Source organism: Panthera tigris, chromosome B2 (genome assembly GCF_018350195.1).
Source record: "Panthera tigris isolate Pti1 chromosome B2, P.tigris_Pti1_mat1.1, whole genome shotgun sequence".
Taxonomy (NCBI): domain Eukaryota; kingdom Metazoa; phylum Chordata; class Mammalia; order Carnivora; family Felidae; genus Panthera; species Panthera tigris.
The window spans coordinates 111162439-111178200 of record NC_056664.1 but is presented as its reverse complement, the minus strand read 5'-3'; the positions used below and the strand labels follow the sequence as shown (position 1 = coordinate 111178200).

The window sequence follows — 15762 nt, the reverse complement described above, 5'->3', positions numbered from 1 at the left end:
AACCAAATTAGATAAAATAAAAGGAGAGAGTAGTATGAGAGAAGTCTCCAGGGAAGAAGGGCATACCATTAAAATAAAAAGCTACTGATAAAATCATGGTCAAATATGAAGAATATGGTCTAAATTCGAAGAGGAAAGCAATGTGTTTCCAAAATAACAGTAGAATGAAGATCAAGCAATAGATAGAATGAATAAGAATTGGAAGTATATTTAGGATACTGCTAAAAAAGAAAAGAAAAGAAAAGAAAAGAAAAGAAAAGAAAAGAAAAGAAAAGAAAAGAAAAGAAAAGAAAAAAGAACCCAGTTCACTTTTATAAGAATAAAAAAAAGAACAACCAGAAACACTGGGGATTAGGAGGTAGGAACAAAGTATGATCCAAAAGTAAATTAGACTAAAATGATTTCACTTTTACGAAACCTCTGGGGTATATTCTCTATGTATATAGATGATATAAATAGGTATAGGTACAGGTATAGGTATACATATAGGTATAGGTACAGGTATAGGTATAGGTCAATCTATCTTTCTATCCCAGAAGAACTATAAAAAGATTAGGACCAGCTGGAAAGAGGTAAGAAAAAGGACTTATATTTTGTCATAAATCCAATTTGGTTATTTGATTCTATAAAATATATACCTGAAGTAACTAGATTTTTAAAAGAAATATAAACATATATATCACAACATGTTTCTTCTTAATTTTTTTCCCAAAAATTATTAGATGATTTACAAACATGAATTTAGACTGTCAAAAGGTAATTACTTTTATTTACCGTATTCTATAAATCTTTAGTCACAGCCTAACACCAGAATGAGAGCACAAAGTATCTTCTTGTAGAACAAATGACCCACACTTCCCCAAGGGAACACTTCCTTTTGAGAATAAATTGCATTTACCATGTTGCATGATTACATTTATTTTAGGACTACAGGCTAAATCCATAAAACGTGTAATGATGTTTTTTTCCCCCTCCCAGGCTTATGGGAAAAGACGTATTTTCACAACTACTCTAAGTCATTAGAAGCATTGTTAATTTGCTACTATCTCAAGTCTCTTCATCTTTAATCTACATTGATTTTCTGTCCTGAACACAGAAAGTGTGCATTTTTAATGCGTTAGCAGCAATAAGTTTTCTTTTGGATATTTTTTCTCTGAGAAAAAATGAATGAAAGAGGCAAAACAACTGCTTGTACAGAGATTAATAACTTCCTAGAAATGACTGCAAGGGATGCACACACTTTTAGGAGGTAACATTGTTAAAGAAATTAAGCAGTAAAAACTTAAAAAAGCATATGACCCAGAAATAGGACATACTAAGTGCTTCTTATTTATTACTGTTGGTTATATTCTATGTCAAGACCTAAGCTCCATGAACCATAAAAATTCAACTTACAGCCCTGGGTGGGCCTCTGGGTGGCTCAGTCGGTTGAGCATCTGACTTTGGTTCAGGTCATGATCTCCCACTCATGAGTTTGAGCCCCACATTGGGCTTGCGGCTGTCAGCCTGTCAGCACTGATTCCCATCCTCTGTCCCCCTCTCTCTGACCCTCCCCCACTTGTGCTCTTCCAGAAATAAATAAATGTTAAAAAAAAAAAAAAGAAAATTCGAGAAATTTAGGGATTTTTTTTTTCCATACAAGTTGTGTATGTGACTATCTGCTTTCCTGCTTTTCTGCTGATCTCCTACGGTATCTATACATTCCCCAAACTGTCATATCAGAATGTTTTACAAAATGGACCACAGCTTTGTCTTTTGGTGCTTCAGTCATGTGGCTTTCAGGCCTTGCCCAGGATGACATGCCGTTTCTTTTCTTTAGCATGTTAGCGCAAGAGAAGAAAATCAAGGAAGTCAAAGCAGGTGAGTCTTGTCTGAAACTGCTTCATTGTTGTGTTCCTAATGCTGTGTCCTCCTCCTCAATGGGAAGAAGGATGTGTGTCAATTCACAAATCAATACTCATTAAGAAGCACATGTAAATATTTTGAAAAAAAATTGTACTATTGAGACCGAGTAGCCAAATTGAACTGTAGTTCTCAAAAATGGTCAGAAATTACCACTTAAAAGTTTAATGCATTAACTAAAAAGAGTACACAATTATTTTCTTTATTATTTTGAAATAATGAGTAGAATGGGTATAATGATATAGTCTAATAGTTTATCATTCTTAAAACACAAGGGATAAAGATGAATGAATATTGGCTTCTTTTTCTAACCATAACCCTATTATAGCAAATTAGCTTTACCTACATTATTTTAATCACTTGCGTTTTCAGTTAAAAAAAAAAAAAAACAAACAAACAGGAAAGCATCGCAATCATTTATATTCATTTGATTTTAGGATTAGCTATTGCAGTCTAATCTGATGTCATGAAAAAACTCTGCACTACATATGATAACATACATTAATACATATTTTACCAAACAATATGGACAATACATAATATGGGTATTTTTTCAATTACATAGACAAAAATTCTCTTATCAATTATTTGAAGCTCTTTACCAATAACAGATGTGGAAAGAGATACTTTGCCTTTAATTAATATATATTAGATATAAATTATATATACAGATATGTGAATTATCACCATCATCAAAATGCTGATTACTGTAAGAAAAGAAAAAAGCACCATTCCAAATCACTATTTCTGGAAATTAAGGATACCCTGTAATGCTGTTACTCTGCAAGAATAAAATATTCATCACTATGTTTTCTGTTCTTAATTCTTGAGACATGAGGTCATTTCCTCATTAAATACAGAGCTAAAAACATAATCCTTAATAGAGGGATGACAGACTACAATTTAAAATCTAAGTGCTTTACAAATTGCAAATGCCATAATGGATTTTAAATTTGCTAACAACTTAACAAAACTTGTTTCCATTTGTCAGATAGATTGTGGCCCTCTGTACTGTGCTCCTAAGAGGCAATTCAGTACAGGTGTTAAGAGCATGGGTTTGGCGGTTAGTAGGACTCGGGACTACATCCTAACTCTGCTATTTCCTAGGCATCTGAAGTTGAACAAAAATTTTGTAAAGTTAATGTGAGGTTCATAGGACTTGTAGAGGAAGATGTCTAAGAGCATCTGTCGAGGGAAATAGAAGTGGTAAGCAACAACAACAACAATAATAACAACAACCTGATTCTTAAAAATACTACTGTGATCTTAGTATGCTATATTTTTCTCTGTTTTTATGAAATTTCAGTAACAGATTTTTAGCTATTTTAAATTTATTTCTAGTTTTAGGACTGGGTTTCCTTGATCAAGCCAGTAGGTTCAAGCTAAATAAGATATTCTATTTTCTTACAAAATAATTAAGTAGAAATAATGAAAGTGGGGAGGAAGGGAGTAAAGGAGAAAGGATGGAAAGATGGTAGAAAACTAGAAAGGTGGGAAGATCGGAATGAAGGTAGGAAAAAAGGTAGGGAGGAAGGTACAAAGGAAGGAAAAAGAAAGAAATATTTTTGAACATTATAGCAACATGTCCTCTGGTAATATCACCAAGAAAATTGCCATGCCTTTAGCAGTTAGGAACCTACAGAGTCTTCAGATTACTTTATACTACTTATAGCACTACAACTCATTAACATTTTTTGGTCATTAACTAATAAACTGAATAACCCAAATCACATCCTGCTTGCCTGTATCTTTAGCTCAAATAAAGATGTGCTGAACAATTTCACTTATGACATGAGGAAATACTTTCACGGGAGCCATTTGTATGTATGCATTTGTAAATTACACCCAGAGTTAACTGGGACTTTTTGGGGAGACTTGATGTTGCCAAGAATTATACAAAACACAGGCTTTCTATGGCTTCAGATTTCCTTTGCTTAGTATTGAAAACATCTATTTTATTTTCCTTCAACATATTACATTCCTTGAAATGCCAGAGACCCTCAAAGGGTACTATTGTGTTCTTGTTCCAGTTACCTGTTCTAAATATTTCTTCTTTACTCTTATGTGAGAGATTAGTAAAGGAAACAAAACTCATTGCCAATATTTTCTAAATTGGATTTATTGCTACTGTGCTCAGTGTTTCAGAGGATGTCACATGCTATTATTTTATCATTTTTTCCCAATTAAATAGAATAAAATGTTCCATCAATAATTTGAAACTCTACAAATAACAAATGTGAAAAGGCACACATTTTCCTAAGACTCTATTTCAGGGACTCTGTCTGCCTTTTTGTTTTATCAAAATCAGAACTAAGGATAATGAAGCCTTATCATTAAACTTTTCAAAATGAAATTTAAATTTTATAATTTTTAAAGCAATAGAAAATATCACAAAGGGACATGGAGTTTATTTCAATAAGAAAAAAAATAAACATCCCAAATAACAATTTATGATAAAGGATAAATATCTTTACTATGTGATCAATACATAAAAATTGTTATGATAAACACTGACTCCAAAAAAATGAGTAAAGATAAATAAATCCAAGCCAAAGACAACCCTCCTAAAAAAGGATATCAAAGTGGAAAATGGCTAATGAACACATGAAAAAGTCCAACTCTGTGAAGATAAGAAATGCAATTCAAAACAAAAATGACATTTCTCTTCTATAAGACTGATAAATATGAGAACAGATAATATTCAGGGTTAGCAAGAGCGCAGTAAAATAGACTACACTGCACATTTGTGGGAGGATAATTCAGTAAACTAATTTTGGATAGGTAACTCAATTATATACTAAGAACCTTAAAATTGTTTAAGGTGATTTAAACAATGATTAAAATTAAAATGATTCACCTCTACTGAGATATTTCTCCTAATGAATGAAATCACAAATAAAGATGAGAGCATTTTAACAGAAATGATTATATGGAATTATCTATCATAAAAATGGAAATCATGTAATATGTAATATATAACATACCGCAATATATAGTATATATTGTTATAGAGTATGATAAATAAGAATGTGAAAGGTTAAATGAACAATATCCATATGAATTTTATAACTGTTTGATAGAATGTTAAAGAAATGATGACATATTTGAGATGTAACATAATCTGACATGTTTCATTTGCACATACATGAAGGGAATATGCAGAAATATTAATAATAGTTTTCAATTGTAAAATTGTGAATGTTTTTATTTTTATACTTAATTGTTTAATAATGCAAACATATAATATGGCAAAGAAATAATAAAGACCTATATTTCCAGGAGAGAGAAAAATAAATTTCACTGTTTGTATCTAAGTTTCCAGTGCACAGAGATTGTTGGAAATTACTCAAGTGCAGCAATATATTAATGTTAGTTACAGCTTGCCCCCAATTATACATTTTTTCTGCTAAATAGAGATTCTTCAATGATCAGAATTTCTGATATCCATAATTCCATTCAAGTTGTTTTTTAAGTTTATTCATTTATTTTGAGAGAGAGAGAGAGAGTGACTAGAGGAGGAGGCAGAGAGACAGGGAGAGAGAGAATCTTAAGCAGGCTCTGCACTATCAGCACAGACCCCAACATGGGGTTCGAACTCATAAACCATGAGATCCTGACTTGAGCTGAAGTCAGACACTTAACTGGCCATCCAGATGCCCCTCTTTTTTTTAAGTTTATATTTATTTATTTTTGAGAGAGAGAGACTGAGTGAGCAAGGGGGGAAGGGGTAGAGAGGAAGGGGAAAGAGAAAATAGCAAGTAGTTCTGCCTTGGCAACAGAGTGAGATCATGGCCTGAGTCAAAACCAAGAGTCAGATGCTTAACCAACTCAGCCACCCAGGCACTCCTCAAGTTTCTTTTAATTTTAATTCCTCTTGCTATCTTTAGGGAAACTAAAAATCTTAATTCCATTTTGATGGTGAAATCTCTATTTTCCTGAATCGACTTTTGACCTTTAATATGGCATCATGGAAATTAGATTCCATTAATTTGATTATACAGAAATCTGCTATACAGAAAATATGCAGAAATAAATAACTAAAATGGACTGGTACCAAAACTCAAATGATATTATAATATAAACTTAAAACACAGTATTAGTTTTGAGAAATGGTAGTAGGTGGAAGCCAGAAAGGCAGTGAAGAGATCTCATTGAAGACAGGAAGGAGGGCAGTAAGAAAGTTGTTTTTGAGGACTGGAGAAAAAAAGGATTCATAATAAACTACTATCAGAACAATTAACTTGATCATTTGCTGAAACACTGGAAGACAGAAAATATACCTAACAACTTGTGGATCTGGCTAAGGGGACTTCCAAGCAAACAGCAGACAGTGTTGTCATCTTTTAGCCACATATAATATTATATTGTAAGAGAGAGATGAGGTAAAGAAAGAACAATTCAGGTTTTAAGCAGAATTTAGAGGATATTATTTCCAACTCAGGATTTGGGGAGTTGGAAAATAAGTTTCACATTTATAGTATCTCCAGCTGGCAAGAGGTTTTCCACGTAAGATACTGTCTCTAGATGAAATTCAAAATGCTGTTTGCTAATCAAGATCAAATCAAAGATATAGCTCTAAAACACACTGTTGAGACCTCAGAAAGATTTCAGAGGCTCTCTTAGCTATATAAAATATCTAACAATCTTAAAGGTGTCCCATGGCATCTTAACTCTCAGCTCATGCATCTTTACTCTCAAACAATCTGTCTTGAAAATATCTGTTGGTATGTATTTTACCTAAAAAGATGGGATTGTACTTTGATACATAGGAATCCTACAAAATTGTTTTAAGGGTTGTAGCAGGCTGAAATAAATGGGGAATAAATAGTTCACCCAATAGCTTAGAACACTTTGCTCTATTTTAAACTGCTTGCCAGCCTATCACTAGTCTATGAAGTTTGGTATCATTTCAAGTAATAATAACAGCAATAAGGAGAAACATATAGCTAACCTTTATTGACCACTTAAAAAAATACAGCTACCCTACAACCCAGCAATTGCACTACTAGGTATTTATTGAAAGGATACAAAAATGCTGATTCAAAGAGGCTGACACACCCCAATGTTTATAGCAGCACTATAAATATTAGCCAAATTATGGAAAGAGCCCAAATGTCCTTCCGATGAAAGGATAAAGAAGATGTGGTGTGTGTATACACACACACACACACACACACACACACACTGGAATATTGCTCGGTGATCAAAAAGAACAAAATCTTGCCATTTGCCACAACATGGATGGAAATACAATGCATTATGCTAAGCAAAGTAAGTCAGTCAGAAAAAGACAAATACTATATGATTTATCTCATATGAGAAATGTAAGAAACGAAACAGATGAACATAGGGGAAGGGAAAGAAAAACAAGATAAAAACAGAGAAGAAGGAAAACCATAAGAGACTCTTAAATACAGAGAATAAACTGAGGGCTGCTGGAGGAGTGTTGGGAGGGGATGGGCTAAATGGGTGATGGGTATTAAGGAAGACACTTGTTGGGATGAGCATTGGGTTTATATGTAAGTGATGAATCACTAAATTCTATACCTGAAATCATGATTACACTATATGTTAACTAACTTGGATTTAAATAAAATTAAAAAAATAATAACAGTAAGGAGAAACATATTATAACTAACCTTTATTGACCACTTTTTAAATGCCAAATTCCTCTTACACCTCCAAACCAATGCCTGAGTTTTGAAACTATTCAAAAATTTTCATCCACATCTAGATATTCATTCCAAGAGCTTTATCAGAGATGGAGATGACATATTCATAAGATTATGATCAACTGATACATGAATTCAGCAAAGTCACAAGATACAAAATCAATGTCCAGAAATCGGTTGCATTTCTATACACCAATAATGAAGCAACATAAAGGGAAATCAATAAATTGATCTCATTTACAGTTGTACCAAGAGCCATAAAATACCTAGCAGTAAACCTAACCACAGATATAAAAGTTCTGCATGCTGAAAACTATTGAAAACGTATGAAGGAAATCGAACACACAAAGAAATGGAAAAACATTCCATGCTCATGGGTTGGAAGAATAAATATTGTTAAAATGTCAATATTACCCAAAGCGATCTACACATTCAATGCAATCCCAATCCAAATTGCACCAGCATTCTTCTCAAAGCTAGAACAAACAATCCTAAAATTTGTATGGATCCACAAAAGACCCTGAATAGCCAAAGTATTGTCGAAAAGGAAAACCAAAGTGGGAGGCATCACAATCCCAGACTTTAGCCTCTACTACAAAGCTATAATCATCAAGACAGCATGGTATTGGCACAAAAACAGACACACAGACCAATGGAATAGAATAGAGAACCCAGAACTGGACCGACAAATGTATGGCCAACTAATCTTTGACAAAGCCAGAAAGAGTATCCAATGGAATACAAAAAGATAGTCTCTTTAGCAAATGGTGCTGGGAGAACCAGACAGCAACATGCAGAAGAATGAAACTAGACCACTTTCTTGCACCATACAGAACAACAAATTCAAGATGGATGAAAGACCTAAACATGAGACAGGAAACCATTAAAACCTGAGAGGAAAAAATAGGACACAACCTCTTTGACCTCAGCCACAGCAGTTTCTTGCTTGACATGTTTCCCAAGGAAAGGGAATTAAAAGCAGAAAATGAACTATTGGAAACTCATCAAGATAAAAAGCTTTTGGACTGCAAAGGAAACAACCAACAAAACTAAAAAGCAACTGACAGAATGGGAGAAGATATTTGCAAATGACATATTGGATAAAGGGTTAGTATCCAAAATCTATAAAGAACTTGCCAAACTCAACACCCAAAAAACAATAATCCAGTTAAGAAATGGGCAGAAGACATGAATCGACACTTTTCAAAAGAAGACATCCAGATGGCCAATAGACACATGAAAAGATGCTCAACATCACTCATCATCAGGGAAATACAAATCACAGCCACACTGAGGTACCACCTCATACCATTCAGAGTGGCTGAAATTAACAACTCAGGCAACAACAGATGTTGGCGAGGATGTGGAGAAACAGGAACCCTCTTGCACTGTTGGTGGGAATGCAAACTGGTGCAGCTGCTCTGAAAAACAGTGTGGAGGTTCCTCAAAAAATTAAAAGTAGAACTACCCTATGACCCAGCAATAGCACTACTAGGAATTTTTCCAAAGGATACAGTAATGCTGATTCGTACGGGCACATATACCCCAATGTCTATAGCACCACTCTCAACAATAGCCAAATTATGGAAAGAGCCTAAATGTCCATCAATTGATGAATGGATAAAGAACATGTGGATTATATATACAATGGAATACTACTTGGCAGTGAGAAAGAATGAAATCCTGCCATTTGCAGCAATGTGGATGGAACTGGAGGGTATTATGCTAAGTGAAATAAGTCAGTCAGAGAAAGACAGACATTGTATGTTTTCACTCATATGTGGAACTTGAGAAACTTAACAGAAGATCATGGGAGAAAGGAAGGGGAAAAATAGTTGCAAACAGAGAGGGAAGGAGGCAAACCATAAGATACTCTTAAATACAGTGAACACGCTGAGGGTGGATGGGGGACGGGGGGAGAGGGGAAAATGGGTGATGGGCATTGAGGAGGGCACTTGTGGGATGAGCACTGGGTGTTATATGTAAGCAATGAATCACTGAATCTACCTCCCAATCTAAGAGCACACTATATACACTGTATGTTAGCCGACTTGACAATAAATTATATTTTAAAAAGATTATAATCAGAGGAACATTATTTACACAAATAAAGAGAACAGTTAAATTAAGAATCATTAATATGATGGCTTATAATTCATTAATTAAAGCATGAATTAATATAATTATTACTTTTATTTTAAAAGTAGGAACTCTAAAAATTGGCAAGTTTATGCCTGTTTAAAGTATAAAAAAAATGGTAGATGCAAGATTTCAATCCTAGTATTATGACTTCAGAAGACCAATTCCCAATCGCTATGCTTTTTTCCCTATATTAGATCATATCACAGTTTATATAAGAAAATGAATCATGCTATCGTATCTTGTGTATTGAAAAACTTTAGCCTGCAAAAAAACATATCCTACATTATACATGATTTACGTGGCTATACACCGTTAGAGGGGACATGTGCTCATTTCTGGGCACGCACCCAGAGGAGAAAGCTATGGGTTTCTCACTCATCCTTAGCCAGACAGTGGATCCCTTGGTCCAGCTGTCACCACATTGTCTGTTTCAGTATCAGTGAGCTTTATCTAGGTTCCAGATGACTGAGACAACAGGTCATAAGAGGGCATCTTTTATGTGAAGGAGGCCTTTGTGAAACCCGAGAAGGCTTGCTGGTTTGTGTTGAACAAGGCAGAGCTCTAGCTGCACTATCTTATATATATTCCTTTACCACCAAATTGCTTTATAATTTTAAATAAATACTTATAGACTTTTCCTTTGTCAAAAATAGAAGAGAAAAAATGATGAAACTAAAAAAAATCTACATTAATGAAGAGCTATAGCTGAGATCTGAGGCACACACAAAGGTAAAAAATTCTAAGTTATGGTTCCCATAGCAACAGCAACACAGTTGGATTTCACTTTTATGTTAAGTAAGTTTAACTTGAGTGGAGATGCAAAACACTCCCTCTGAACCAAAAAGAGAATTATGGAGAATATAGAGACTATGATCCAGACTCTTCTGGCTTTCAAAGGTATCAAATATTAACCCTAATATATGTTAATAGTTTCATATCAAAACTATATGTTCATTTGCATTGACTTAAAACTACTTTTATTCAATTTGTAAAATATGATTATTTAAAATGGGAAAAACTCCCATCCAAATGTGTTAAATCAAAGGACGCCATCTTATAATTTGGAAATATAAGTGCATAGTTTGTTTTTAATTACAATAGAATACTTGCTGAAAGTTTAATTTATGAAAATGCAATCTGATTACATTCACTGTCAAGTGTTTTAAACTTGACATTTCCAATTACTGTAGATGTTATCTGAAACTAGGAAAAGAAACTAACAGTACTTCAAAGAGAGGACATACATATAAATTTTCAAGACATTTGTAGTTTGCATCTGTATTTCAATGTTTTTAAAGAAGCAGGAAGGGTACTTACTCCTGTTATGTAACGAGGTCTATATTGAATAGTCCCAAATAAACCAAGAATGACGATAATAATATGTACAAAATTTGCCAGGATAGGTGCCCACTGATATCCAAGGAAGTCAAATATTTGCCTCTCCAGCACACAAACCTAGAATAGTAAAACAGGGTACAGAGGTAAGCACAGTGGTGAGAGAGAAGAGACGGCAAAAGGATCATATTGCATTATAATTAGCAATTATAACTGTGTTACCATATCTGGCATTTATCTTTAATAGTAAGACTGACATTTTCAGGTATATTTCAAAGAAACACTATGGAGGCTGTAGATCCATAGGCAGCTACAATCCTTTTCAGAATGATTTTGTGGAGGCATCAAGCCATATTCACAGGATATCATCTGTGCAGTCACAGGATAAATTATATGTCATATGCACTAACACTTGAATTCATCAACCAGCAAGTTTGCAAAGTCCACACAAAGGGTATGTTGTTAGGATCTGCTCAAATGTCATTATATAAATTGAAAAATAAAACAAATGGGAGTTATGTGGAGGAAAAATAACTCATCAGCAAGTCAACCAAGTTGGATTATGGACTTAGATTTGCCTCTAACTGTGGTTGTGTGACTAGCTAAGTCTAGAAAGGACTAGGTAAGTCTTTCACTTCTCTGGGGGTACTGATCCTTCATTTGTAAAATTCAGGACTTTGACTTCTAACCCAAATAATACTGGATTATAAATCAAAAATGACTTTTTTTGTTATACTCAGTTACGTATATAACCAGACAAAAGGGTGCAAAAAGGACATTAAAACACTGAGAAGCAAAAATAAAAACAAAGTGTCACTGTTATAAAAGCAAGGAACGTAGGTCATTTAAAATTATCCTACATTTATCTATGTTTACAACTTTACAATTAAGACACAGGTACAAATCTAAGGATTGAGAGAAGAAAAACAAAACAAACCAACCAACCTAATCAACCAAACAACTAAACAATGAAACAAAAGCTGTGATAGTCCAGAAGTACCATTTTATATTGACAAGTAAAACCTGATAGCTATCAAGTTTCTCATAAGATCAAATAAATTCACTTTTATTCTTCCTGCCTGCCCTCAGGTTTCCACCTGATAATAAACGGTTGCGAGTAAAACATTGTGAAAAGACCTGGTATTCCACACAAAGATTCAACAGTGTCTTTGGTTGTTTTTCAATCTAGGCTTTAAAGAAAAAGGATATTTTAAAACCCCTACATTATTAACATTACTATGCTTTGATGATATTTCTTGTCAGAAGGACATACTGACTCTCAAAACAGCCAGTGTGCTTTTAAATTAAATACCTGTAGCTCAGTTTGAAGATTTCTTGAATGATCAATATTTCCACTGTACTTCTTTAGCTGAACAACACATATTCCCAACAGGCATTGAAAAAGAAAATAAATTCATGACAACTGTTTGCATAACACTTCTGTTTCCTAAGGCAACCAAGGGCTGTAACAGTAATCCAGCCTTGTCAAATCTTCATTTTCACTTATCTTGGCAATGATTAAAAAAAGAGAGAATCTAGGTCTGTTCTACCTTGCATATTCTAAATCCACAATATCCACCAGAGTTGCAAAAGTGGAACGTAAATAATATTGCACATAACTGCAGGCTCATAAACCTTGAACTGCCTTCTAATGAAACATTCCTTCAACTGTTATCATGCAGTCAACACTTCACATAAAGGAGACCCATTTGTAATGTTAGGCAGTATAATGTATCCCTTGTTTTTGAATCTATTAATGGTACCAAAAAAATAAGTGGCAGTTCTCGGAGCAACTGCTAATCATTTGTATAAAAGCTCTCTCCAACTTAGAACTCTCTAAACTCATCCTATGAATAAACGGTAAGTAGGAATGTAAACAGCAGCAAGAGGAATCTAAACTCTATAAATTTTAAGCATCATAACTGTGGGGACACAGCAGGGAAAAAGTATAGAGGATGAAACGCATTAGTCAAACAGTGGGAAATCTCTCGATAAATGCACCAATTATAGAAGAAAATAGCAGTACCATCGTTAATTATAAAAAATATATAGATGATAATATAGTTGCTAATTCTGCATGGCTAAAATGAATTTATGTCAACATTTATTAGTCTTTTTTTTTAATGACAGAACTAATAGTTTCATCAAACATTACTTACAAGGTTATGCAGACTGAATAAGTTAATGTGCAATTCCTCAATTATAATATTCCCGCTTTTACCCTGTTTCTGATTGACCCTATTAGCCATCATAAGTAGCTTTATCATAGGTCCTGTTATTTAGAGCTGGGACTAAAGAAGGGAAGATTTTCTGAAAAATTCAGAGAATATAAAGGGAATAACAATTTATAGAAGTAGTCTTTTCTAAGAATTCCTTCAAAAAGGAATTATATTAACTGTGGAATCACTGAAAGGGTTATGGGATTGTAGGGAAGAGAATAGATACTAGTTATAACATTTCTTACGTGATGGGCATCCTTGCTAATCCCCAGTCATGTATTATCTCAATGTGTCTGAGAGGTAAATATTGTCTTGCTTTTCAGATTAAGAACTCTCAGATGTATGGTGGCTAAGTGATTCTCCTGATATCTTAGAATGGTAAATACTAAACAAACAAATAAACAAACAAAAAAAGTAGGCTCTGTGCATGGCCAGTGGGCCATGTTCCCAATGTTGTAGATTTGTGACACACCCAGTTCAGAAACAAAAGCTTTCACAGTTTATGTTGTAGACCTATGTTGGTCACAGGATATGTGCTGCTTTTTACCTTACTTATTTTGGAATAATACAGAGAACTTCTTTGATCATAGTTGTCAGTTCATATCATCATTAGTCAAGGCAAATTTGTTTTTTTGTTTTTGTTTTTTGTTGTTTTGGTTTTTTTTTGCCTCCTTCAACCCATGTTCTCAGAGTTATTTTGCTTCCTCCCATTATATTTGCTTTATGTGCTTTCTATTACCTGGCATACAAATATAGGTATACGGCCTTGAAAAACATAAACAAATATTCCTCAACTTATAATGGCATTACTTCCTGATAAACCCATCACAGGTCAAAAATATCATAAGTCAAAATGCATTTAATATACTTCACCTACCAAACATCCTGTCTGAGTTTATCTTTTTTAAAATTTTTTAAATGTTTTTATTTCTTTTTGAGACAGAGAGAGACAGAGCATGAGCAGGGGAGGGGCGGAGAGAGAGGGAGACACAGAATCTGAAGCAGGCTCCAGGCTCTGAGCTGTCAGCACAGAGCCTGACGCGGGGCTCGAACTCATGGACTGTGAGATCATGTCCTGAGCCAAAGCCAGACGCTTAACCAACTGAGCCACCCAGGCACCTCTTATCTTATCCTATCTTGAATGTGCTCAGAACACTAACATTAGCAAACCATAGGACAACATCATCCAACGCAAGGCCTATTTTATAATAAGGTGTTGAATATGTCATGTGATTTATTGATATCGTCCTGAAAGTGAAAAACAGAATGGTTGTATGGGTACAGAATGGTTATAAGTGTACTGGTTGTTTACTCTTGTGATCTGTAGCTACCTGGGAGCTGTGGCTCCCTGCCTCTGTCTAGCATCACTAGAGACAATCGTACTCCATATCACTAGTCCAGGAAAAGATCCAAATTCACAATCTGAAGTATAGTTTCTACTGCAGATGTATTGCTTTCACACCATTGTAAAGTCAAAGAATCGTAAGCCAAACAATCCTAAATTCGGAACTGTCTCTACCGCTGCTGTTTCTGTGTGTCGTTTTTATATAAAAATTGTTATGGAATAAGTCCCTCTCATGCTTGTTAGTTTTGCTGTATGTCAATTTTGTTCTCTGTGTTTTGTTTCTACATAGTAGCCTGTTATTAATGCATAACTTGTTGCTTTCCATAAAGAATTCTGTGCCTTTACATTACTATTATGATGATGTTTCTATTTGTTAACATAAACACAAGCTAATCTTTATCATTATTTCTGCATCTATTGAGATAATCACTTTATTCTTTTCTTTGATATCATGAATGCGATTGTGTATATTGATGGTTTTTGCCACGTTAAATTTTCCTTTTCTTCCTGGGAAAATCCCTACTTGAAATATAATATTTTTTTTTTTTACCAGAGTTTCAGTTTGGATTAAAGAAAATTTTATTTGTAAGTTTTATATAGATAAGCTGACCCATAACTTATTTTTTCTCTCTTTCTCTAACTCTGTTATAGAGTTTGTAACAGCCCTAAAATATAAGGTACAACACTCATTTAAACACTTAACAAATTTTGAAGAAACCATCAGTCCTATTCTCTTTCCCCAGAAGCAACCGTGTCTTGAGGAAACTCTATTAAGTACACAGCTTTTCAGGAAAATATTGTATGTAGATGCCAGCACATAGGCATTTGTCTGTCATATATATGTCTTGAATTTTTCCCACACAATTTTATTTACACAAATGGGATTGCAATGGTATGGTTTTTCCCCTTGCACTTTGTGATGTTTGTGGATGTCTCTCCATATTAGTGCACCCTACACATACATTATATCTTTATTATTAAGTGCTCCATTTAAAAAATATTTATTTATTTTTGGGACAGTGCAAGTGGAGAAGGGATAGACAGAGGAGGACAGAGGATCTGAAGAGGGCTCTGCACTGGCTGGGTGACAGCAGCAAGCCTGTGTGGGCCTCGAACCACCCAAACTGTGAGATCATGACCTGAGCCA

At 34.2% G+C, this 15762-nt stretch overlaps 1 protein-coding gene across 3 annotated transcripts in view; it reads right to left on the bottom strand.

Moving 5' to 3' along the window:
• The window catches only part of NKAIN2 (sodium/potassium transporting ATPase interacting 2), a 986091-nt gene that overhangs the window by 516002 nt on the left and 454327 nt on the right, over positions 1-15762 (bottom strand). For 2 of the 3 annotated variants that reach the window (XM_007078666.3, XM_042987109.1), the window contains exon 2: positions 11034-11171. The exons of the other annotated variant lie outside the window; for it this stretch is intronic. In XM_007078666.3, the coding sequence (XP_007078728.2) occupies positions 11034-11171 (138 nt within the window). The remainder of the gene's footprint in view (positions 1-11033; positions 11172-15762) is intronic. 3 annotated transcript variants of the gene reach the window in all.